The sequence below is a fragment of the Sinohyriopsis cumingii genome, chromosome 5 (genome assembly GCF_028554795.1).
Source record: "Sinohyriopsis cumingii isolate HCF-2022 chromosome 5, ASM2855479v2, whole genome shotgun sequence".
Lineage (NCBI taxonomy): Eukaryota > Metazoa > Mollusca > Bivalvia > Unionida > Unionidae > Sinohyriopsis > Sinohyriopsis cumingii.
In genome coordinates, this window is record NC_142965.1 from 6,852,216 (window position 1) to 6,880,069 (window position 27,854).

Consider the following 27,854-nt stretch of genomic DNA (forward strand, 5'->3'; position numbering starts at 1 on the left):
ACAAATACATGTGCCAGGTGGGAAAGTCTGACATATACCTAGCTTTAATAAAATTAAACTTGGCATGTTGCTTGAAATTTGCACAAGAATCAAGAGTTAAACTTGCCATCTTGCATGAAGTTTGTGTATCTCTCAGGGTCTGTAGTTTTATTGCCTAGTCTAATCAAATAATAATCATGATAATAGTGATTATCGTTGTCATTATCATCATCTTCATCATCATCATCACTTTATCAAATGAGGGTTGACCAATTATTATATGAAATTATTATATAAATATTCCACCCTTGAGGCCAGCTTTTATGTGTAGAGAATGAAATATAAGAGTATTATTGAAAACTTGACTGAAAATGTTTTGTGAGTTTTATAATGCGGCGTTTGAAAACTCATTAACATGATTAGGAGCAGATGATTTAAAATCTAAAGGGTTTTTAGAAAATTTCCTGAATTGAAAATCTCTTGTAATCTTTCTATTTGCAGGTTCCCCATTTATAGTTTTTATGGAGGAGGAAGTTTCCACAGATCTTAATACTCAGTTTTTCATTGTGGAGGAATTACAGTGGTTCCTGCTACATGCTCTCAATACCTTCATGGACCCCAGCAAAATTGTTATCAAAATTACAGGTTGCTTTGGAAACCACATGTTACTATGGAAACACGGGGAACAGCATGTGCACCGATAAATATTATGCAAAGATGGGAGATTGTGTTCTGCCTTGGACTGCTTCTAGCTACTTAATTATATGCATTTCCTTTGTAACTAAGAAATACCTGAACTTGATTTATATCCTGATGACATTGCCATGGAAACTGGGAAACACAGCATGCTGAATTATTTCTGGAACATTTTGAGACTCCTGTTTTCTGCATCTATCTGTACATGTTCTATATTTTTAATCTTTGTCATATACAATAATTCTTTGATTAATCTTGCTATTATGGGTGTGTTAGCAGTCTATAGCATGTCTGCGGGACTATCAGTGGGAGTAGATACCTTTCAGTGCTACTGTATATCACAGTATGAATGATGCCAGTGCATAAATTGTGAAGAATTATTAGGAATGCCTTCTTTCACTTTTCTTTTCCAACTTTGCTATTGCATAAGATATAAAACAGCATGTATAAATCATTCCAACTTTACTTATTGTGGCATTTTCTTTTCATGCATGTACTTACAAGCCTTGTTGCTTGCATAAATGTGTGTGTGTATGTGTGTTGATTTACGTATATACTAAGTACAGCATATCCCTATTGCATCATATCCCTGTTACTACATATACTTTTTACAGCATATACTAATTTACAGCATATACTTATTACAGCATATCCCTGTTACAGCATAGGCTTATTACATCATACCCCTGTTACAGCATATCCCTATTACATCATATCCCTGTTACAGTATATACTTTTTACAGCATATACTAATTTATAGCATATACTTATTACATCTATCCCTTTTACATCATATCCCTGTTACAGCATAGCATATCTCTGTTACAACATATACTTATTGCAGCATATACTAATTGCATCATATCCCTGTTACAACATATACTTATTACAGCATATACTAATTACATCATATTCCTGTTACAGCATATGCCTGTTACAACATATGCTTACTACAGCATATAGTAATTGCATCATATCCCTGTTACAACATAGCCCTGTTATAACATATACTTATTACAGCATATACTAATTACATCATATCCCTGTTACAGCATATCCCTGTTACAACATATACTTATTACAGCATATACTAATTACATCATATCCCTGTTACAGCATGTCCCTGTTACAACATATACTTATTACAGCATATACTAATTACAGCATATCCCTGTTACAGCAGATCCCTGTTACAATATATACTTTTTATAGCATATACTAATTACATCATATCCCTGTTACAGCATATACTTATTACAGCATATAATAATCACAACATACACTAATTACAGCATATACATATTACAGCATATACTTGTTACATCATATACTTATTACAGCATATAAAAATCAGCATATACTAATCACAGCATATACAAACTACAGCATATACATATTACAGCTTATCCTTACTACAGCATATACTTATTACAGCATGTACATATTACAGCATATACTTAAAACATTTTCATTTTTTCATGATGTGCTTGTAATCTTTACATCCAGACATTTGTTGCATGGGTTCAATATGGCTTTTTATATTATACTATTTGTCATTTTTTTTTTTTTATGTCTGCTCCCTGCATTTGAATCTGCATATCAGTGTAGATTGCCTGAAACGTTTTTCATTTTGAACTTGGTCTATAAAAATAGAGCAAGTAGAACCTCACAGCTCTTTTTCTAAACATAGCAGAGAATATGTTTTTGAAGGAATAATGATTTCAGGAGAGGAGAAAGACTATGTTCCTTGTATAGCATTTGCATACTTAACACTGCTGTTACAAAAAATAGCATGCACTTGCACCAAGCCACCATTTTCGTTTATGTTTATATATAATCTTGACTTGTAATATACTAAGTACTAATTTTACATTTCTATTGTTTCTGTCAATTTAATTTTCGACTGTTTTTAAGAAATATTATAATTTACATTTTTTAAAATCAGATTAGCAATGTTATCAGTAAATTTAATGAGCTTGTTTCACACAGCCCCTAATGGAGAGCGCCTGCTAGCTGATGTATACCCGAAGAGCGGAGGAGACTACAAGGTAGAATGGACCCCAAGATCACCAGGTAAACATAGATGCATGTTTTTATCTTAAATTATCTTGCTTGCAAACACACTTATGGAAGTATTAAGAAAAGAAGTTATTATGCGGAAAATAGAGATATAGTTGGTTCTTAAGATAAACAGGTAAATCTGAAGGATTGATTTCCCGTTTAGGTACATTAAACAAAATTGAAATAATGTAACAAACGGTCAATTTCCCATTTAGGTACAATAAAACAAAATTGAAATAATGTACCAAAGGGTCAATTTCCCATTTAGGTACAATAAAACAAAATTGAAATAATATAACAAAGGGTCAATTTCCCATTTAGGTACAATAAAACAAAATTGAAATAATATAACAAAGGGTCAATTTCCCATTTAAGTACAATAAAACAGAATTGAAATAATATAACAAAGGGTCAATTTCCCATTTAGGTACAATAAAACAAAATTGAAATAATATAACAAAGGGTCAATTTCCCATTTAGGTACAATAAAACATAATTGAAATAATATAAGAAAGAGGCAAAGCAGGAGTTGGAATGAGAATTATTCACCCAAAATTGTGAAAGATATTTTGTTTTGGAATTGTTTGCTTCATTCAGATTATGAATGTTTTGTTTTTAGCTAGTAATAAATTGAACAGCTGTAGTAGAATTAAAGATCACTTATGAAGTCATGGAAATTACAAAGAATGATCCAGAATCCTGTGTTTCACACTACAGATGCTGTATCACATTTGATATTTCTCTTGTGAGAACAAATGAAAGTGCAATTTTACAAATGCTGAGCTCATAATCATTATTTGGCAATCCTGAATTAACTGTCTTCTTTCCTTACTTGTAAGGCCGTCACACAGTGGATGTCCAGTACAATGGAGGTCAGGTGGAAGGAAGTCCTTATTTTGTGAACGTGTTTGACCTTAAGATGATCAGAGTGGACAATTTTCGACATGGAATTGTGGGAGATGTAGCTGGATTTAGTGGTATGTTTGTCATTAACGTATTGAGATATCTATAAATCTTTATAATGTATCTAGTATATACCATTTTTTTAAGATATCTTGTAAACTTTGTGATATATTATAAAATTTATGAGCTAACTGAATTAACCCTGTTTATTAAATAGTTAACTTTATTTTGTATCATAAGATATATAAGATATAATAAATTTGTTAAGATATTCCACAAAGTTTAAAATATATCTCACAGTGTATAAGATATTCCACAAAGTTTATAAGATATCTCACGAAGTTTATTTCTCACAAAGCTGATAAGATTTGTTCTATAAAATATTAAAAAATCTTACAAACATTTCATTCAGAGTTTCATAAGATATATCTAGAACCTTTTTATGATATATGACTTGAAATTTATATAAAATACCTGGACCACTCTGGTGGCCTAGTGGTTAGAGCATCCACCTCGGATGCAGGAGGTAGTGGGTTTGAACCCTGGCCAAGTCATACCAAAGACTTATAAAAATGGTACTAGCAGCTGCCTTGCTTGGCACTCAGCATTAAGAGGTTAGTGTTAGAACTGGTCAGCCTGGTGTCAGGATAATGTGACTTGGTGGGACATCATGCTACTTGTCTGCGGCATGATGCCCCCATGCTAGACATCACTATAAACTGCCACACTGCAGACATCACTGTGGTATGACTTAAAAATTGTTAAAGCTATGATAAAATTCCAAAACACACAAACACACACATATAAAATATCTTGTGAAGTTGATGAGATACTGAATATAGTATGTAAGATATCTTTTAAAACAAACAATTTGTCTAATATATCAGATATCTCGTACTGTTTATGAACTATTTAATTTGTCAATTTCATATCAATTTGGCCTGCCATATTATACTAACTCCTGATAATTTTAGTCAGAAGTGCACATTCATTCCAATATAAACTTTCTGTTGCAGTTGACTTCAGTCAAGCCGGAACACTGGAGCACAATATTCGCATCATCAGCCCATCAGGTGGTGAAGTTTCATATGACACACGGAGTCTGGGGCATATGTGGATAGATGTCATGTATGAACCTGAAGAACCAGGAACCTTTCAAATTTACATCACGTATGCAGGCTTTCAACTTCCAGGTGAGTCTTAATAGCAACGTTTAACAGGTGTTAAATATTGATCTGGTTCATTCCATATAATAATAATAATAATAGTAATAATAATAATATTAATGACACTATTTAAAGAGGGTAACACAGTTAGATGAAGAACTAATCTACCTTGATGCCCTCATACAGTGGAACTTATTTACTAGATACAAATGTACATGCATAAACACACATGCATACCTTTCATGTATCTTTCAAAAGAGGTCGAGGTCACAGAATAGATACTGAAGGATGTGAAAGCCATCTGCCTTTGATATTTGACCTTCATTTCAAAAGAGGTAAAGGCCACAGAAAAGAGACTGAATAGTGATTACTGTTAAATGTGCACATATCACTGGAAATGTGCATGTTATATACACCTTCTACTTGTACCAAGAGAAATGCAGGAAAATCAATTTTGCTGGTTGTAAGGATCTAATAATTTAAATAGATGATGCTGAATTACAACATTGGTTTTCACATATGTTCACCGTGGTCATTATTTAAAGAGGAAAATCTGCATTGCATATAGAACTGGATGGAACCAGGGTTTTTGGAATTACATTTTCAGGAATGATACTACATTTCGTACTATTCCCAGTTTGGATTAGCTAAAATAACATTGTTGTCATGGATACAAAGCCACCTTATTTCAACAGTAAAATTGTATTAGTGTTGATCTTACTAATTGTCAGTTAGATAATCCGATATAAATGAATTGCTGGTACGCAAGTAGCAGGAAGTGGAAATTGACTAATATAAGTGTTTTTGCAAGTATTATCCAATTTCCTGTGTTGTTTTTCTATTTTCATGGAAGTATATTTTGTAACAAAGTACACATATGTGAAAAGCTTCAGAGAAAGAAATATGCCCACTTCTGTCATAAAACTTTAAGAGGAATGGAGACACTTAGATGTTAAAAGGGATTCTCTGAGAGTGAATTACTTTGCAAAGATAGATCTCCAATGTGGGTATGTGAGAAGGCTTGCCAGTAGCTTCTCGTGGGTCGGTGATTCTTTCCGAGGTTTTCCTGGGTTCTTCCTCCACCATTAATACTGGCCGCCATGTATAGCCTATCGTGTGCTGAAAAATGGCGTTAAACTCCACAACAACAACAACAAAGATAGATCTAATTTTAATGACTCGTTTCTTCTGTATAGGGTGCCAACTTTTTTGTACTTTAATTTCTACATGTCATAAATGGAAGTCAGTTTCCATCATTTTGTTTCAAGGTTGGAGCCATTAGAATAATTATTATGCAACTAGGATTATTGTGACGTTAACGGGAAAGTTGTTTTTTGAATTTATGACAGTGTTTTCAGCTGTTGATTGTAGGTTTTGTTAAGCCATCCATTACCAGCAGCAGAATTTCATAACCTTTGTTCAGTTTTGTATTCTACATAGAGTAGAGAATCAGCCATGTACAAATATGTGATCTGTTTTATTATTGATTAAATAGCAGCCGGGGCCTCGAGTGGCCGAGTGGTCTAAAGCGCTCACCATTACGGATCACTGCCATCTCGCCTCTATCTGTGTGAGTTCGAGTCTCAGGCTCGGCTAACGTAGGTACGTGAGAAAGCCTGCCAGTAGCTTCTCGTGGGTCGGTGGTTCTTCCTGGGGTTTTCCAGGGTTCTTCCTCCACCAATTATACTGGCCGCCATGTATAGCCTATCTTGTGCTGAAAAATGGCGTTAAACCATACAACAACAACAACAAATAGCAGCCTGCTTGACATCTGATTATGCTGATGTTGTAAACAGTTTATAACATTACACACAAGTTTTAAATTATGCACTCAATGCCTTGTCATTTAGTAGTCTTTCATGCCTGATGTGCTGTTTTACTCTAATCAGTCAGTTTGGAGGTGCTTCAGTTCTGATTGCATTTATTTTCTATAATGAATACCTCGGTTGCTAATTTCAGTTAAGTTCCACAGTTATCCAGCACACTGATATTGTACTGTCAATGGAAATGACAAAAATTCAGGATACTAAAGTTTGATATAGAATGGTGAAATCTATTGCAAACAACTATGTAAAGGTGGACACATGGAAGCATTTATGATTTTGGTACGATGTCAAAATTTAACAAGTGTATCACATGTACAACTTGATAATGGCCTCCACTGCTGTATAAAAATGAGATAATGTTGATTTCAGCTGAAGTAGTGACATTTCTTCTGGTAGATATATGGTATATGCCCCACTTAGGAAAGTGGAAGTTAGAGTGAAAACCATATAAATTGGAAAAATTGCAGTTTTGAAGAAATTGTCTCATTAAATGAGATAGGAAAAATTCTTCTATATTGGATTTTTCTTTTTCTTGTTTATTCTTTGCCATAAATTAACTTTTAAAAAATGCATAAAATTGAGTTTTATTGGACAGGATACTATATTTGTAAGTAATAGGTAATGGGGAGCTTTTACCACAGTGAAAGCAGTAGTATACAACAAGTCAGTGGGATTAATGTGATTTATCAGCCATTAATCCGATTTGAATTGAAGACATTATTAGCTATACTTGTAAAATTTAGGCCCCATTAGAGGTAATTTGAATTATTTAGAGTTTCCATTGGAGTGAGGAAACGTTATCAACAGAGAGGTCACAAGTAGCTTGCATTAGCTACATGTCAGATAAATGTACAGTTGGACAGTAGAGGAGACAGCTAGTTGAAGGATTTTGAAAGAATTTAAATAAATAATTCATGGACAGTAAGTCTAATGTGTGCATGCAAATAATATGTTGGAATTTTGAAGTGGCATAAACTTCTAAATTTTAAATTGTCAGAATTGTCAGGCTTTAAATTTAGTCCATGTATCCTTCATCATTATGGCATGAAATTTAAATGAAAGAAACAGCTTTGTACTCTGAAATAATTTCATGACTTTATTTTATAGTTATTTTATATCGTGTCAACCATTCCTGGTATATCTGTAAATTCACATTGCAAGGATTCATCATGTTCAGGAATTATCAGTTTAACCTGAGACGATTTTGATGTGCCAGTTCATTGGAATATATTTTACAAAGAACAATCTTTGCATTCATGGGAAGTATTGCATCCTGGGACTGGATGTTCTTCAGTAAAACCCAACAGTTAGATTTATTGAAATTGTGTGTCTAGATCTACAGAAACATTTTTAATGTGTTGAATAGTGTGGCAGAGCTTTTGAAAAATATTGTTGTCTGGATAATTTTGAAGAGGTTGAATTATTAAAGTACTAAAACCAATACAAATTAGATGCAGGTTTCAGATTATTCTTAGCTTTCTACAGTAATGCCAATTACTCCAGAATTGTTTTTATTAGCAAAGTGAATAAATAAAAGAAAGTATATATCAGCACTGCATTACAGATATATATATAATACCAATGTCAATAAGATGTCTTTTGTGATCCAAGATGAGTGTGTTGTCTGTTACCACTTCTAAAATGTCATCTTCAACCATTTCCAAAATCTCCTCTATGGAGGACCTATTTCCTATTTCACAAGCACCTAGGAACATGATGGATGAACTAAAAGAGATTCTTACAGAAAGGTTTGGGCCACTCAACCAAATTCCAGAAATGGAGGAAAGCTTACCTGCTGAGGCTGCAGTTCAGGCCCCTGTCAGCACTGCAAGAAGTAGCTCGGGTGCTTCCATAACAAAACCTAATGATCTTAATACTACATCAAACAAAAATGTGACACAAAGAAAAGACGATGTGATGATTCATCCAATATTTTTTAAGACTTCTGTCAGAAAGGACAAAGGCTCCAAATCACATGATGCTCTGGTTACAGAATTAACTTCTGTTCCGCAGAAAAGAAATGTTGGTGCTGTCTTTGACACAGAAGAAAAAAATAAGGATAAGGAGAAAATAAGTGGTAAAAGGAATGCTTACTTAAAGAGACGAGTAAGTGGCTGGTGGTGTCTTTGGACACAGAAGAAAAAATAAGGATAAGGAGAAAATAAGTGGTAAAAGGAATGCTTACTTAAAGAGACGAGTAAGTGGCTGGTGGTGTCTTTGGACACAGAAGAAAAAAATAAGGATAAGGAGAAAATAAGTGGTAAAAGGAATGCTTACTTATAGAGACGATTAAGTGGCTGGTGGTGTCTTTGGACACAGAAGAAAAAAGTAAGGATAAGGAGAAAATAAGTGGTAAAAGGAATGCTTACTTAAAGAGACGAGTAAGTGGCTGGTGGTGTCTTTGGACACAGAAGAAAAAAATAAGGATAAGGAGAAAATAAGTGGTAAAAGGAATGCTTACTTATAGAGACGATTAAGTGGCTGGTGGTGTCTTTGGACACAGAAGAAAAAAGTAAGGATAAGGAGAAAATAAGTGGTAAAAGGATTGCTTACTTAAAGAGACGAGTAAGTGCAAAGGGAAACAAGGTGTTTGCAAATAAAACTCTCTTAGCCTCGCTTGACAATCATCTGATCCACACTCTCCACAAACATTCAATTTTCCAAAAGCGAAGGTTAAAAGTGAATGGTATACAAACTTTTGAACTGCCATCCAAAACTGAAGAGTCTCAGTACAAGGCTTCTGTCTCAGTCGACAAGGACAGATTTGATGGACAAAGCATAAAAGCAGTAGAAAACACTAAGGAAGGAGTAGGTTTATGCCACACTGTACAGTCAGACAAGTCAGTCTCATACACTAGTGATATAGATACTGACAGAAAGATGACCAACAGTTAATTGTATATTTTACAAGCAACCAAATGGACTCACTGAAGGAGTTGTGTATAGCATCCAAGTCAAACCCTGTGTCAGATCTGGATTGCCAAAGAAATATGTCACATGCATAAAGGTTCAGGGTGAGATAACCTTTACTTTCTTTTCAGTTGTCTCCTCTTGTCATATTCAATCTTAAAGAAGCTAGCTCATTGGCTTTAACTAATTGTCGCTAGAAGATTTTTGTAATTTTCAGCTGAAATGGCGATAGGAAAGGCATTTATTTGGTTACTTTGAATGCATCAAAAGAAATCTGTGAGAGACTTTTGTTTACATGGATGCCTAAGTGTATAAAAGATTCATCTATCCTTATGCAGTTTAGACCTGTCTGCTTTAAATCTAAGGTCAAAAAGTGAAAAATCAGGACTCAAACTTTGGTTCTGAACAGTGAATTTCGTCTTTAAAAAATTGGGTCTAAAAGATGGGTTTTTTCTGCTGCATTTTTTAAGGCAACTAGAAACCCAATACATTATTTGGGCATTTGGGCATTTTTCATTACCACAATTGTAGCACTACATCTTTCTCCTTGTTTGTAGTAGCATCTGCTTTGATGTGTCTTACATGATCTTGATATTATAGAGATAACAAATAGATAACACAAAAACTTGTCATGCAGGAATAGTATGTCAATTAAATTTTTGGAAATTTTTTAACAGTTGTCAAGGAATGGCCATTTTTCTAAAAGAATTTGTGGCACATTTAGTCAAATAAGGAAGCAGTTTTCAGATTTAATGATATGATTGAAATTATCTCATTGTTCTGTTAGTTTTTACCTGAAGTGACAGTAGGAAAGGCAATTTTTTATTACTTCTGAATTCATCCTAGCACCTGTTGGCTAGAGATTTTCATTTTGAGAAATGCCTAGCTGTATAAAAAACATATTTGATTAGATATTTTGACAGTATGTGGACAGTAGTAAAAATTCTTTTTTCTTCTTTTGCAAATTGGACAAATGATTTCCATGTCCTGGCATCTGTTTTCTCACAATCTGAAACTTATCCTCCTTGTTTGGAAAGGTTCATCTGTCAGTGAAGTGCGGACAGTCTGCTTTAGAACTAAGGTGAAAAAATCTAAAATATGGACACAAACTCTGGTTCTGAAATTCAAGTCACAAAAATGTGTTTTTTTAGTGCAAGTTGAAATTCTACATTATTTGGTATCATTGTAGAACACCATCTTACCTTTTCTGCAATACCATCCACTTTGATATGTTGAAAATGATGTTGCTGTTACAGAGTCCAGAACTAGAGTACTATCTCATGATACACAAACATGGCACATAGCAATAATAAGTTGACAAAATAAGTTTTACGGAAATAAAGTCATTAGTTTATTTCCAGTTACATTATTGATATAGGGCTCTCATATATTTTTGCCGTATAACAAAAACATTTACATGACAAAAACATGCAAAGTCAAGGCCATTGTAGGTACAAATATTTGTAATGCATATGGAATCCATTATTTTGATACCCAAAGTGTGTGAAACTTACCAAAAGGTCCTGTAAGCCCACAGGACCAGTAACCTGAAAATGTTAATGGACGTGTCCATAATGAACTGGTCCTACACTGTATCATACAAGAGGACAAAATGTAGTCCATGACTCAATAATGGTGAATGCAGTTAGACATGAATATCAGCCACCAGTAAAATTATCTGTTTAATGAAAAATGGAAAAAATAATGAAAAATACAAAATAAGATATTTATATATCAAATTATTGAAGTTTGCTAAATTTATGATAACATGACTATTGATAATGCTGTCCAGCTAGTACACATTCATGCATACTTCATGTACAGGCTGGACATCATAATCTGATGCTGCCATTGATGATCAGTCTGTAAAATAGTCACAGTGGAAATGAGGATCCTCTTCCATTGACTTGTCAAATCCTCTTCCATTGACTTGTCCAATCCTCTTCCATCGACTTGTCCAATCCTCTTCCATCGACTTGACCAATCCTCTTCCATCGACTTGTCAACCCCGACAGCATACGATCTAGATCCAGCATCCAAAGATGAGTTTGTGGTATCCAGAGCTTGAGGTATCCAGAGTTTGTGGTATTCGGAGTTTGTGGTATCCAGAGTTTGTGGTATCCAGAGCTCAGATGTCCATAAAATTAGGTCAGCAGAAAAATGAGTTCTAGCAATAGATTGCAGGAGCTGGATGAAATGCATCCACATCAGCAGAATACAGCTGAACAGATAACAGCATTGTCGTGCATCCACATTATATATTAAAAAGGAATTGTTGTTATCCAACTGTTTTTGTTTGTCAGTGTCTTTTTCCTTTTGAATGGTTCATTTTCATTGGCTGTTTTTGACCTTTTAGCCTTTTGTGGCTTCGAGGCATCAAATTACCTCCATACATTGTCACTGGGAATTGGAAGTAGCTTGTGTGTCATCAGACATCTCATAGAGTTTTTAAGTGGAGTGTCGGTCGTATGTAGACTATATGAAAACTATTTCCCTTCTCATCTCACACTGCAGATTGGATTACCATCCTCTCGGATTTGCCTTTGGTCATCCGAACCAATTTGCCATTATTTATTTTTCTCAATGTATCAGTTTCTTCTTTTAATATGATAAAAAAAAAAAATTTGTAGATTACATTTTTTCAATATAAATGAAATCAACATGGCCAGATGGTCCAGTTACTACAATTTTTGCATCAGGCTGGCATGGGACTTGCAGGCTGGCAGCCTGTGTCATACACTGCTCTCCTGGGTAATCAAAAAAGGTGATTCTTACTCGCATACACACATAAGAGAGAAAGATAAAGACTTGTAGCAGACTATTTGGCATATTGTCTCATAAACCCAATTTTCACATCAAGCAAATCAAGACAGATTGATTCAGGAAAACAAATGTATCCATTTACCATATATGCAATTTCAACTGTAATATATATATATATATATATATATATATATATATATATATATATATATATATACACACACACACACACACTATTTAGGCTAATATTATCATTTTAACTCAAGTCCTATTACAAGAAGTAAATGTGAAGTCATGACACCATATAATGCTTAAAGGGGTAATGTCTGAGGTAATCCAGATGTGCTTGAAATCATTTTACTACACTTCCTGTGCAGGTTATTATGAGAAATGTGTATTTTTGCCATGTGATTAGCAGAATCTTTCATATGTTTATTTTAGCAGAATCTTTCATATGTTTATTTCAAATGCAAGTTATGAAAATCATTGAATAATTTTGATCTAATTGCTTTCCAAGCCTTGTTATGAAACAATTCCTAAATTTCATTTGAAATGCAAACTTGTATTAAATCATCAGTACATATTTAAGAAATTGTTCCTCTGTAGATGGTGACAGCATATTTCTCTATTGGTTATCATTGTAGAAATTCATTCATTTTAATCAGTAATTGATACACAGTTGCAGCCATTTTCCTTAGATGTGATATCTTTAATTGTGCTTGACACAGTATAGCTGTCATTTGAAAAGTTAACTTTAAAAAATTTATTGCAGGCTGCCCCTTCAGACAGGAGGTATCTGATGGTGGATTGCCTACAGCAAGTGGAGATGGTCTGTACTATGGACAGGAAAACAAGATATCCACTTTCCATGTGGATGTTGGTCGCAGGAAGGGAAATCTGCAAGTTTCTGTGGATGGTAAGTAATGCATCTTTCAACTCTTGCACAATGGATCCATTTTTCAGCTCCTACACATTGGCTGCATGAATGATGCTGTTGTACAATGGCTGCATGGATGCTGCTGCTGTACAATGGCTGCATGGATGATGCTGTTGTACAATGGCTGCATGGATGATGCTGTTGTCCAATGGCTTCATTTTTCACCTCTTGTATAATGGCTGCACGGATGATACTTTAAAACCAGCTTCTTTATAATCTGTATACCTTGTGTGGGTCCCAATACCTGGCTTCATTCTTATTCTCTACATTCCTTGTGTGTTACCCATGACCTCTCTTCATTATAATTTTCTACAATCCTTGTTTGTTATCCATGACCTGGCTTAATTATTATTCTCTACATTCCTTATGTGTTATCCATGACCTGGCTTCATTCTTATTCTCTACATTCCTTGTGTGTTACCCATGACCTGGCTTCATTATTATTCTCTACATTCCTTGTGTGTTATCCATGACCTGGCTTCATTATTATTCTCTACATTCCTTGTGTGTTACCCAATACCTGGCTTCATTATTATTCTCTACATTTCTTGTGTGTTACCCAATACCTGGCTTCATTCTTATTCTCTACATTCCTTGTGTGTTACCTATGACCTGGCTGCATTCTTATTCTCTACATTCGTTATGTGTTACCCATGACCTGGCTTCATTATAATTTTCTACATTTCTTATGTGTTACCCATGACCTGGCTTCATTATAATTTTCAGCATTCCTTGTGTCTTACCCATGACCTGGCTTCATTATAATTTTCTACATTCCTTGTGTGTTACCCATGACCTGGCATTATAATTTTCTACATTCCTTGTGTGTTACCCATGACCTGGCTTCATTCTTATTCTCTACATTCCTTGTGTGTTACCTATGACCTGGCTGCATTCTTATTCTCTACATTCGTTATGTGTTACCCATGACCTGGCTTCATTATAATTTTCAACATTCCTTGTGTGTTACCCATGACCTGGCATTATAATTTTCTACATTCCTTATGTGTTACCCATGACCTGGCTTCATTATAATTTTCAGCATTCTTGTGTCTTACCCATGACCTGGCTTCATTATAATTTTCTACATTCGTTATGTGTTACCCATGACCTGGCATTATAATTTTCTACATTCCTTGTGTGTTACCCATGACCTGGCTTCATTCTTATTCTCTACATTCCTTGTGTGTTACCCATGACCTGGCTGCATTCTTATTCTCTACATTTGTTATGTGTTACCCATGACCTGGCTGCATTCTTATTCTCTACATTCGTTATGTGTTACCCATGACCTGGCATTATAATTTTCTACATTCCTTGTGTGTTACCCATGACCTGGCATTATAATTTTCTACATTCCTTATGTGTTACCACCTGGCTTCATTATAATTTTCTACAATCCTTGTGTGTTACCCATGACCTGGCATTATAATTTTCTACATTCCTTGTGTGTTACCCATGACCTGGCTTCATTATAATTTTCTACAATCATCGTGTGTTACCCATGACCTGGCATTATAATTTTCTACATTCCTTGTGTGTTACCCATGACCTGGCTTCATTGTAATTTTCTACAATCCTTGTGTGTTACCCATGACCTCTCTTCATTATAATTTTCTACAATCCTTGTTTGTTATCCATGACCTGGCTTAATTATTATTCTCTAAATTCCTTATGTGTTATCCATGACCTGGCTTCATTCTTATTCTCTACATTCCTTGTGTGTTACCCATGACCTGGCTTCATTATTATTCTCTACATTCCTTGTGTGTTATCCATGACCTGGCTTCATTATTATTCTCTACATTCCTTGTGTGTTACCCAATACCTGGCTTCATTATTATTCTCTACATTTCTTGTGTGTTACCCAATACCTGGCTTCATTCTTATTCTCTACATTCCTTGTGTGTTACCTATGACCTGGCTGCATTCTTATTCTCTACATTCGTTATGTGTTACCCATGACCTGGCTTCATTATAATTTTCAGCATTCCTTGTGTCTTACCCATGACCTGGCTTCATTATAATTTTCTACATTCGTTATGTGTTACCCATGACCTGGCATTATAATTTTCTACATTCCTTGTGTGTTACCCATGACCTGGCTTCATTCTTATTCTCTACATTCCTTGTGTGTTTCCTATGACCTGGCTGCATTCTTATTCTCTACATTTGTTATGTGTTACCCATGACCTGGCTTCATTATAATTTTCAACATTCCTTGTGTGTTACCCATGACCTGGCATTATAATTTTCTACATTCCTTATGTGTTACCCATGACCTGGCTTCATTATAATTTTCAGCATTCTTATGTCTTACCCATGACCTGGCTTCATTATAATTTTCTACATTCGTTATGTGTTACCCATGACCTGGCATTGTAATTTTCTACATTCCTTGTGTGTTACCCATGACCTGGCTGCATTCTTATTCTCTACATTCGTTATGTGTTACCCATGACCTGGCATTATAATTTTCTACATTCCTTATGTGTTACCACCTGGCTTCATTATAATTTTCTACAATCCTTGTGTGTTACCCATGACCTGGCATTATAATTTTCTACATTCCTTGTGTGTTACCCATGACCTGGCTTCATTATAATTTTCTACAATCATCGTGTGTTACCCATGACCTGGCTTCATTATAATTTTCTACAATCATCGTGTGTTACCCATGACCTGGCATTATAATTTTCTACATTCCTTGTGTGTTACCCATGACCTGGCTTCATTATAATTTTCTACAATCCTTGTGTGTTACCCATGACCTGGCATTATAATTTTCTACATTCGTTATGTGTTACCACCTGGCTTCATTATAATTTTCTACAATCATTGTGTGTTACCCATGACCTGGCATTATAATTTTCTACATTCCTTATGTGTTACCACCTGGCTTCATTATAATTTTCTACATTCCTTGTGTGTTACCCATGACCTGGCTTCATTATAATTTTCTACATTCCTTGTGTGTTACCCATGACCTGGCTTCATTCTTATTCTCTACATTCCTTGTGTGTTACCCATGACCTGGCTGCATTCTTATTCTCTACATTCGTTATGTGTTACCCATGACCTGGCTGCATTCTTATTCTCTACATTCGTTATGTGTTACCCATGACCTGGCATTATAATTTTCTACATTCCTTGTGTGTTACCCATGACCTGGCTTCATTATAATTTTCTACAATCATTGTGTGTTACCCATGACCTGGCATTATAATTTTCTACATTCCTTATGTGTTACCACCTGGCTTCATTATAATTTTCTACATTCCTTGTGTGTTACCCATGACCTGGCTTCATTATAATTTTCTACATTCCTTGTGTGTTACCCATGACCTGGCTTCATTATAATTTTCTACAATCCTTGTGTGTTACCCATGACCTGGCATTATAATTTTCTACATTCCTTGTGTGTTACCCATGACCTGGCTTCATTATAATTTTCTACAATCATTGTGTGTTACCCATGACCTGGCATTATAATTTTCTACATTCCTTGTGTGTTACTCATGACCTGGCTTCATTATAATTTTCTACAATCATTGTGTGTTACCCATGACCTGGCATTATAATTTTCTACATTCCTTATGTGTTACCACCTGGCTTCATTATAATTTCCTACAATCATTGTGTTACCCATGACCTGGCTTCATTATAATTTTCTACAATCATTGTGTCTTACCCATGACCTGGCTTCATTATAATTTTCTACAATCATTGTGTGTTACCCATGACCTGGCATTATAATTTTCTACATTCCTTATGTGTTACCACCTGGCTTCATTATAATTTTCTACAATCATTGTGTCTTACCCATGACCTGGCTTCATTATTATTCTCTACATTCCTTGTGTTTTACCAAATACCTGGCTTCATTATAATTCTTCTAAATCTTTTGTTGTTAAAACTCATGCTTAAGCTTGAAATTGGAGCATTTTTATGTGCTGTAAATTTGACGAGAATGAAGCTATAGTTCTGAAACAGTAATATTTTCCTTAGCATCGATTCCTCAATCTACCATCAAGTTCACATTCAATGACACAGATTCAGTCTCTGTTTTATGTTTTTAGTATTGAACTTTAATAAAATAGTTAAGAAAATGTGAGGCCTGTTCAGGTTCTGTGGCCATATTTTTTAATGTTATGCATCTTTTTGAGATTTCTTGTATTAAAATGAATTAAAAACATTTCTTTTTCTAAGCTGAAATGGGTTTTTACCAATCATTAAGGGTCATAAATGTTATCTTGAAAGAATCAGTTTCATCCAGGAAGATATCTGGAAATATTTGTTTCATTGGCATGGGAACCTTGGTTCTCCACCATCTACACTTACCAAGCTTTGTGGATCATTTGCATTAGGGGTAAAGAAGAATCCTATTGATCTTGGAATTAGAAGGTCAAGGTCAATTGGGCTGAAAGCATCAAAAGGGTTTCTGTACACAAATTATTTTTCCATCTTGTACCTGGACCAAACTTTGTGAATGACTTTGCACATATGGAAAGGAAAGAAGCCTATCACTTTTGGAGTCAATGGATGAAGGCCAGTATTACCTTGATAGAAATAATAAAAGGGATTTCTGCTTCATTTATCTACATAAAGGACTAAGGACTGTTAAACATGAGGTGGGCATGTAACATGCCATTCATGGTATTCGAGTTCAGTTCTGCTTAACTCTACAGCTCTTTTTGCTTCTAGTACAAAATCTTTCAGGTATGTCTGCCAAGGTCATGTCTTCAAGGTCAGAGTCACTGATCACAGTACTATCATTTTGGTGTTGTAAGCAGGAGATAAAAGTCAACAAAATATACCCATTTTCTTACCTGAATTAGTCAGGTGTATAATTCTAGTTATTTTGACTGGACTAATAGACACAATTCTCCTTTATTCTAGGTCCCAACTCTATTGCCAAATGTAATGTTGACCCACAGCCAGATGGTACTTACACAATTACGTACATCCCCGTGGAGACAGGCATGTTTGATGTCAGTGTCAAGTGGAATGGAGAAGAAATTCCAGGTAATAAGCAAAGTTTAATGACTAGAACTGTTCTATTCAATCCAAGAATCCAACCAGCTGATACCATATATACTTACTTATAAATTCAGTCAAACTGCAAAGATCGTTCTTATATGCTGTAGCATAATGCAGTTGTAGATCAGGGTCTGTGCTGATTGTTCTATTGATTACTCCTAACAAACTGCACAGACCCAGATATGCCGCCGCATAATGCATCGGCAGATCTTGGTCTGTTGATTTTGCAGTTGGACTCTTCTTATAAGCAAGTATATATGGGAAAGGAATCCTAAAGTTTTTATCCTAAGACCATGCAGTCTCTTCATGCAGGTTTAACGTATGTCATTACAAGGATCAAATAATGGTGCAGGTTAGCCCCATCACATCTCTTTGTCTGTCAGTTTCCTTTGAAAAATGAAGCTAGTTTTGTTCAGGTCTTTGACTCATCAGGGGCAATATTATATAGTATCATATTCTTATACAAATTGTCTTTTGTTGAGCTGAAAATAAGTGTCTGAAATTTGAAAACCATTATTCTTAATTAAATGCCGTCATATATTTATACAGGATTCACTGTCTATAATTCCAGAATTTCATTTAAAATGTTCATAAAACATTGCTGAATTCCATTGGAGATGATTCATTACTTCATCCAGTTAAGATTAAGGTTTTCTGTTTAATACAGACTGATCTAAGCTTAGAAGATGCTTGCTTTTTTACAATTTGGCATCATTGAAAGTGATTGCCTGTAAGAAAGAGATAATTGGCTCAGGGAAGAAAAACGAGTAGTTTGTAACAAATTATCACAAACTTAGAAAAAGTATAAATTATGCAGTATGGTGGGGATGTAGTGATACAAAAGAAAACATAGTGGACGCTGACTGAGATCCATTTGACCTCAATTCACCACAAACATGATGCACATAAAATGAATACAGCACACATATTGTGATGTATATTAATTGTTTATGAAAAGTGAGACTAATTACAGTTCTTTTAGAAACAAATCTGTAATGTATTTATAATTAGCAACATTTTTAACACATACAGTATTGAAAAGGAAACAATTCAGTATCTAATTAAGTTAATTATTTTTATTGCTGATTTTACTTCACATGTATTATTATAAAACTGCAAGGTTCCTTTTTCCTTATTGTTTTCTATCATGCGGAAACTTGCATTTACACAAACTTATTTCTTGTTATAACTCTGTTTTATAGACTTTTTTTATCAGCTGATTAATTAAGAGATATTCATATCATGCAAAGAACTTTGAACACTTATGCAATGGTTCACAAAATCATACCCTTCCATCTCCCCCAAAAATGGCATTGTTCATGGACCATCAGATGGTAGTTTTGCTATCTGCTGCCCTTGCCCTTGCCCTTGCCCTTGCCCTTGCCTTTGCCCTTGCCCTGGTACAGAATTCATAAACTTCTCCAGCTGCTTTATTTCTTATTTAAACTGCTGGTTAGTCAGGCACTGTCTTCTACCCCCACCCCACCCCATCCCCACATATGCATACTTTTTCTCACTTCCAAGACGTGACTGTTAAGACTGGTTAAAGTTAATTTGCCTTGAACCACCAAACATTAGGGTACACTAATTTAGCAGTGTACCCAAATCCAATCCATTTAGCTATGTCAGTAGCACAATCAAAATTAATTCCTTTTTTGTTCTGTGCAGTGTTGATTTATTCATAATAAATTTTCTTTTGAAGGTCATATGTTTTTCTAGGAAGGTCGTGTATTTTCCTATTCTGATTAAGAACAGAAAAATTAAAAATTGAATGGCCATAACCATAATTATAAATTGCTTGTAAATATTTCCCATGTCCTGAAATAGACGATATCACTAGCCTAGAGAAATCTATTGTTTAAATATTTCAGTCATCATACATTTTTTCCTTTATGACACAAGTAAAATTTTTTATATTTCTTGGTTTTTTACATCATGTTGAATATCTAAAAACTGCTGCAGTGCCATCATAGTAACAGGTAACAAATTTGGTTCTTTCTTGAAATGTACATAAAAGTGTTACTGTACAGCCCCCTTTATAAATGGAATCCTCATGTCAATTTGCCCAAACTTCTGTTAGTCACATAATGTCATTAGTACAACTAGTCCCACAATGTTTGATTGATTGCCATAAAATGTGGCAAATATCATTATGATCACCTGAAGTTGAAAATTGGCAAATCACTTTAGTCCCATAATGTTTATGGAGATTTTGTACCCAGCAGAATGCAGTATATGACATACCCTTGTGGACTAGTCTCACATTTTTGGATGAATTTCTTTGAAACATGGTAAATTTTAAGGAGTGCACAGGCATGGGATTTGGAGATTCCCAAAGAGCAGTAGAGAACAGGAAAGATGGAGAGAATTGCTTGTAAAGTCAACTTTGGTGCCCAAGTGACCTCTTGGGTTAAGCTTTTGATGATGATGATGATGATGACGATGATGATGATGATGAAATTTTAAGGTCATCATTTGATGGGATTTTGATCAAATAGTCCTGTGTCATCAAGATCCTGGCTGAATATGATTATAAGTGATATTTACGCCTATTAATAATGCAACATAGGATTAGCTGAAATTATCAATAATCCAGAAACTCGATTTCTAATCCGATTGTTATCCAGCCTGTTCAGTTATCTTATGATATCTTGGTGTTGATTGATTTTGCTTATGAGCAAGATCTATGCTGGTTCTTTTATAATTGGGATCAGAAAATGTTAGTGAGATACCTTTCTTGAAAACTCTGTGAATGTTTTTATACCTGCAAGATCTTAAATGACTTCAAACCATAATCAAGAGACTCCGCATATTTATTATGCTATTATCTTTATCAAGAATTTGTATGAAACTTCAGTTTAATAGGTAAAATCAACATTATATAGTGTTTGGGAGATAATTTAGATGGGAATTGTGTCCTACAAATCTGTGTAAACTGCTTAGTGAAATGGTGGTCTTTGTTGGTGAAAACCAGGTGAAAAATATCTGGGCCTCTTGTTTTCTAATACTAAGTTCCAGGTAAAACCCATGTATCTCATCATTAGAAGGAATTTCAAGCACAACAGTGAAGCTGTTGTAAAGGCCAAGGTCATAGGTCATTATCAGTCTTACTTTTTCCTCCACTCCATAACTTTAACATCATTTACAAAATGTGTTGTGAACCATTTTGGTGTTTATTTCCATTCCGTAACTTTAGAGCTGTTTGAAATTAAGGGCTGCAACCATATATATAGAATCTCAGTGTGGCTTTCGAGCCGGCAGGTCAACTGTAGACATGATCTTCTCACTACACCAGTTGCAGGAGAAGTGTCACAAGCAGCAGATGCCTCTCTACATCGCCTTCATAGACCTGACGAAGGCGTTTGACCTTGTCAGTCAGAGTGGACTCTTCAGACTCCGGCAGAAGATCAGCATCCCCCCTGCTCGCTGTCATCACGTCGTTCCACAAGAACATGCACAGCACAGTGTGCTTTAATGGCACAACATTGGAGGCCTTACCAGTCATCAGCGGAGTCAAACATGGCTGTATCCTTGCGCCAAAGCTCTTTGCCATCTTCTTCGCCATGCTTCTCCAGTACACCTTCAAGGACTGCAACAAGGGAGTGTACATCCATACTAGGGGTGACAGCAAGCTGTTCAACATCACCCATCTCCAAGCTAAAACTAAAGTCACAGAGGTCCTCATCCATGAATTGCTCTTTGCCGACGATGCAGCCTTGACATCACACACGTAAGATGGACTGCAGCAGCTGGTATTCCGCCACTCCCATGCATGTAAGGGGTTTGGACTGACCATCAGTTTAAAGAAAACGAATGTCATGGCTCAGGATGCACACTCCCCTCCCTCCATCACCATCGATGGGTACAACTTGGAAGTTGTTGAGAACTTAACACACCTCAGGTCCACCATCTCCAGTGCACTCTCCATTGATTCTGAGGTGAACAGCAGGATTGCCAAGGCAGCAGCAGTGATGGCCAGACTGAACCAGAGGGTCTGGAACAACTCCAGCCTCACTGAGAAGACCAAACTGTGCATCTACCAGGCCTGCGTGCTCAGCACACTCCTCTTCAGCAGCAGCAGCAAAACATGGACCACCTATGCAAGACACAAGAGGAAACTCAACAGCTTCCACCTGAGATGCCTGTGGCGTATTCTGCACATCCAGTGGCAGGACAAAGTTCCCAACACAGAGATTCTGGAACGTGCCAACATGAACAGCATGTTCTCCATTCTCACTGAGAGGCACCTTTGCTGGCTCGGCCATGTCAAGAGAATGGACCCAGGCGGCATTCCCAATGACCTGTTATATGGTGAGTTAGCTGAAGGCACATGACTGACTGGACAACCATGTCTGCACTACAAAGATGTTTGCAAGAAGGACATGACGCCGGCCAACATCAATGTCAACGACTGGTAGAGCTGTGGTAATGACCATTCAACCTGGCACCTAGCTGTCAGACAGGGTGTTCAAAAAGCCAAGGAAGACAGGAACATAGTGCAAGCTGAAAAGAGAGCTAGAAAGAAGGAGAAACAACAACTTACTCTGGAGCTACACCATTGTCTCCCATAGATGTAAGGAAGCCAAGATATATATATATATATATATATATATATATATATATATATATATATATCCATCCATCCTTTGCTCCCACACTGGAATTAACTCTAAACATATTGGTTACAACAATAGGCATGATAATCCATTTTGTCAAAAAAACAGACAAATGATGGCATCATTTATTTTACCTGTTTAAAAACTATCAGTCTTTTCTTCTTTATTTCTTCTAAAATATTTTTATTCTGGTTTTTGAGGCTTTGTCTCAGTTTATGACTTTATCTTGGCTTTTAGGTTTACTAATTGTTGTGTGGATGTAAATTGTTTGTTCCCCTGACAAAGATTTGTTTATATTGAAACATTGGGAATCTTTTATTTTAAGTCATTTGAGTTAAAAGGATAAAACCTTTACTACAGGGTTTATTGCATACAACATTGGTAGTCATATGTCCATGGTCAAGTCACAAGTAACTATTTTAGGTATAGGTAATGTTTTCCATTTGTTTTCTAAGTTAAGATAAATGGATGAAACTGGGTATACATATATTGTCACAAAAAGATGGGCTGCATTCCATATAGGTCAAGGTCACGTGTCAATTTAATAAAGAGAGTATAACAATGCACATTATATGAAGATAGCAATAAGTCCTGTTTATTCTAACATGTTTAGTATTAAAATACTAAATTCCATTATCTATTAGAAACACTTACATGCTAATGATATCTCTTCATAAACACTCATTTATTCAGCAGATTTTACATGTAGTGGAAGCTTGATGATGGGGAAAATATTGCTCCATAAAAAGTGGGATGTGAAAACTTTGTATAAAATGGAATTTTATTGCCGTAATTGATAACAAAATGTTGTTTTGAAAATAAATACAAATCTTGATTATTTTAAGGATTTGAAAAGAAAATTTTGGTTTCAAACCCAAATTTTAGAAAGTCCAAAACAGATCAAAAGACCTGAGAACTGAAGCATTTTAAATATTCCATTTATATGTTACATTGGGAGGCTGTAAGTTACACTTGTATATGTATCAGGTAAAGGGATAAGGAGAGTGTAACATTGGGAGGCTGTAAGTTACACTTGTATATGTATCAGGTAAAGGGATAAGGAGAGTGTAACATTGGGAGGCTGTAAGTTACACTTGTATATGTATCAGGTAAAGGGATAAGGAGAGTGTAACATTGGGAGGCTGTAAGTTACACTTGTATATGTATCAGGTAAAGGGATAAGGAGAGTGTAACATTGGGAGGCTGTAAGTTACACTTGTATATGTATCAGGTAAAGGGATAAGGAGAGTGTAATATTTTAAGCAGATTTTACATGTAGTGGAAGCTTGTTCCACAGAACTGTAAAAGAATATTGGAAGCTCTTTTTAAATTGTTCTGTTCTTGGTTATGGTGCAAGAAGGTTTCCATGTGATATTGGTCTCAACTGGTAATGTGTTGAAAAGGCCTGAATAAGTCCTGAAGATACTCTGGTGCAGTTCCAATTAGACATGTATATAAAAGAACTGCCTTGTGAAAATCTTTCCTGTCACATATTGTGAACCATTTGAGTTCAGTAAACAATGCTTTTGAGGGATGATCAATAGATGCGACTAAAATTATGCATGCTGCTTGTTTCTGAAGTTTATAAATCCTGTCAAGCTCAGATTTGGCAGTTTCCCCATACATTTGAACAGTAATCCATTGTTGGAAGAATATATGACTTGTAGTATAGATTTCAAGTTCCCATAGGTAAATATTTCTTGATTCTGCTGAGTAGGGCAATTTTGGATGACAGTGTTTTACAAAGTTTATCAATATGGTCATTCCATAATAAATTATTGTCTACGGACATGCCTACAGGCCTTTTCTAATGGATGATTATTTATTGCAAGAGGTAGTTCTGGGTTCATGGATGTTATATGATTGAAAATGTTAGAGGAGATGGATTTTGTTAAACTTAAAAACATCCGAATTGTAACTTGTGTTAGGGGCACGAACCATGGCAGGTCGAGGATGATACAACAGTTATCATTTGTGGACTTGACTATTAGCGAAAGTATTATAGACTAGTTAATAAAGTGAGTATTATGCACACATAATTTATAAATTTCCTTTGTGTCTATACTCTTGTACTAACTACTAATCCACATGGATTAGACGATTTGTGACAAAAAATTTAATTGCAAATCCAGGTAAGTAGCAAAAATAAATGTACATTTTTATACAGTTTTCTGTAATTATGGCATGTATTATATATAGATCGCTTTTATTATGCTCAGATTAAGCTTTTTTTGCCACTTATATGGCATTGTTCAAATTCAATACAATTTCCCTTTGATCAGATGCCCACGTAACTCCTGTTTAGGATCGACGGGTACCCAGTAGATGTTTCCCAAAATTTGAACATCTAATGACAATGCTCTTGACTATTCAGTTAGAATGTTTGCATGGAAAGCTACTCATAAATGGGATAACTCAAAAACTATTCAACATATTCTGAATCAATACAGTCCGAGTATTGTCTGAAAAAAACTTAAATGTGCAATGATGGGTTTTGTCTCGCATCAGTTAAGACAGAGTTATGCCTTTTGTCATCCCAATCAGTGTCGTCACTTGGAGACTTGGAATGTTGTTTTCGGTTTGCAAAGCACAAAAACTATTCAACATATTGTGATGCAATTATGTATGATCATTTGTGTCTTGCACCTTGCCTTCATTGGTTTCTTCACTATGCTGCACAGAGTTATTTCCCTTGTCAGTCTGCTTTATATCTTTACAGAGTTATGGTCTTTGTCAATCAGTGTTATATCTTTACATGGGATGTAGCTTGTAATCAACAGAGTTCGATAATCATTGAACATATTCTGATTTAATGTGAACATTGTAACACGGACCAAGAAATGGCTTTTGTGGGTTTGTCTCCTGTACTCCATTTTTAAGTTATAGCCCCTGTCAATGAATTTCATATCTTTACTTGGAAGATGCCTGTATTGATGAGTCCTTGATGGAGTTTTGTTTTCAAGAACTCTGCATCATCGTTAGGGTGCCCGTCTTCTCTTAATTTTGGTTTCCCCACATTTTCTCCATTTAAGACCCACTGAAGCAACTTAAGGAGAGTTGGGGCCATGATTCTGCACCTGTAAATAATAAGTAATAGAATATTACTATAGCTGGCCAAATTTGGGTGCATTTTTTTTTTTTTTTAAGTGACTTGTTCATTAGTAACCCATGTTTGTGAAATGGCATGGACACATATGTTGGCTTTAAATTCATGTCTTATTATGCAATGGGGAAATTTTGTAAACCAGTAATCAAAGTTTTTAAAATGATTGCAATATTACTTTGGGGAAAAAGATGAGAATACACACAAAAAATTCATCAGGTGAAAGAAAGATTTTCCAATTTTAAAAAATTATCTCAAAACAAAACATGCTTTTAAAAACCCTGATGAATGGCTTAAGGGTATTGAAAAAGTCCCCTTTTTTAAGCTGACTAATATTGGGGTGTTAAAAGTCACCTTCTAAGGTTATTTGTGCAAGTATTTCTTAATATATACAATTGATATCTTGTTTGGTATTTTGCCTTTCAAGGTTTTTTGAGGATCAAGAAGACATTGGTAAGGTGGACTGTTTTCTGATACAGTTCATTTTGTTGTGTTGTTTTAAGTAGGCTTATATTGGGATGTGGAAAAGTTCAATGTTTATATTGACCACTTTTGGGATGTTAAATTTCCCTTTCTAATTATACCTATATGGGTGTGTTGAAAGAGTCCTTTGTTTATGTTAAGTAATTTTGGAGTGTTAAAAAAGTCCCTTTTCAAGTAATTTAATATAATTGATGTGTTGAAAGAATCTCTTGTTTAATTAATGACATTCAAAATTTTAACCTGCAAAGCATAGAAACACCTGAAAAATGCTGATGCATATTCCCTCTTTCATTGTTTTGGATCCTTGTTAAATCGTGCACCCATAGGTTGATTGCCCCCTGGGTAGATCCCGTTCAAAATCTATTAAGTGTATGGGTCAGTGGCAGGTTGTCATCAAGAATTGTTTCAATATGACAAGTGAAAAACATGGCATGTCATCTATATCATGTACCTAATGCCCTGGAGGCTATAGTTGCAACATGCCTCATCTCTAGTGACCTGTGTTTGTTTTGATCTATTGATGTAGAACTAATTTGTGTGAAACCTTAGATGAAACCTTTTGATAAACCTATAATTGTTTCCTCTCAACCAGTTCTACTTGTCTTTCATAAGTGAATATTTCTTGTGGTTTGATGGGTGTATCCTTCATGTGTCTGCAAAATACATAGATGTTTACCATCCATGAGAATTAGTTTAATTCATTGTTCATTTACGATGGCTAGAAGGTTCAGACAACGTCCTCTCCATAAGAGTCACAGTAGTACAGATTTATCCGATCAGGAGTCACAAAGATGGATTAGACAATGTAGTTATGATGACATATTCAGTATTCTTCAAAATGATTTCCCATGCCTTCACGGGAGAAGTGTATCTTCTGCCGAGTTGCACAAACCATTTGAAAACCAATTTGATACTAGGTTCAGAAGTTGTGATCAGCTTGTAGTGAATGTGATAGACTGGAGCTGTACAACAAGTAAGATACCTGTAAAGCAGACATATGTCTTTCAGGATGACCCTCGTTTTTATGACCCTCTAGAATGGAGCAATCACTATAATGATAATTTGGGTAAGTTGTTTGGAGCGATCACTTTAATAAGAATTGGGGTAATTTGTTTGGAGCGATCACTGTAATGATAATTTGGGTAAGTTGTTTGGAGTGATCACTATAATGATAATTTGGGTAAGTTGTTTGGAGCAATCACTATAATGATAATTGGGGTAAGTTGTTTGGAGTGATCACTATAATGATAATTTGGGTAAGTTGTTTGGAGCGATCACTATAATAAGAATTGGGATAATTTGTTTGGAGCGATCACTATAATGATAATTTGGGTAAGTTGTTTGGATCAATCACTATAATGATAATTTGGG

General features: G+C 35.2%; 1 protein-coding gene across 2 annotated transcripts in view; it reads left to right on the forward strand.

Annotated features, from left to right (window-relative positions):
- The window catches only part of LOC149798572 (filamin-B-like), a 198,825-nt gene that overhangs the window by 146,951 nt on the left and 24,020 nt on the right, over positions 1 to 27,854 (forward strand). For both annotated transcript variants that reach the window (XM_089957384.1, XM_089957385.1), the window contains 5 exons: positions 2,665 to 2,748; positions 3,576 to 3,713; positions 4,656 to 4,832; positions 13,077 to 13,220; positions 18,141 to 18,266. In XM_089957384.1, coding sequence (XP_089813510.1) covers positions 2,665 to 2,748; positions 3,576 to 3,713; positions 4,656 to 4,832; positions 13,077 to 13,220; positions 18,141 to 18,266 — 669 coding nt within the window. The remainder of the gene's footprint in view (positions 1 to 2,664; positions 2,749 to 3,575; positions 3,714 to 4,655; positions 4,833 to 13,076; positions 13,221 to 18,140; positions 18,267 to 27,854) is intronic.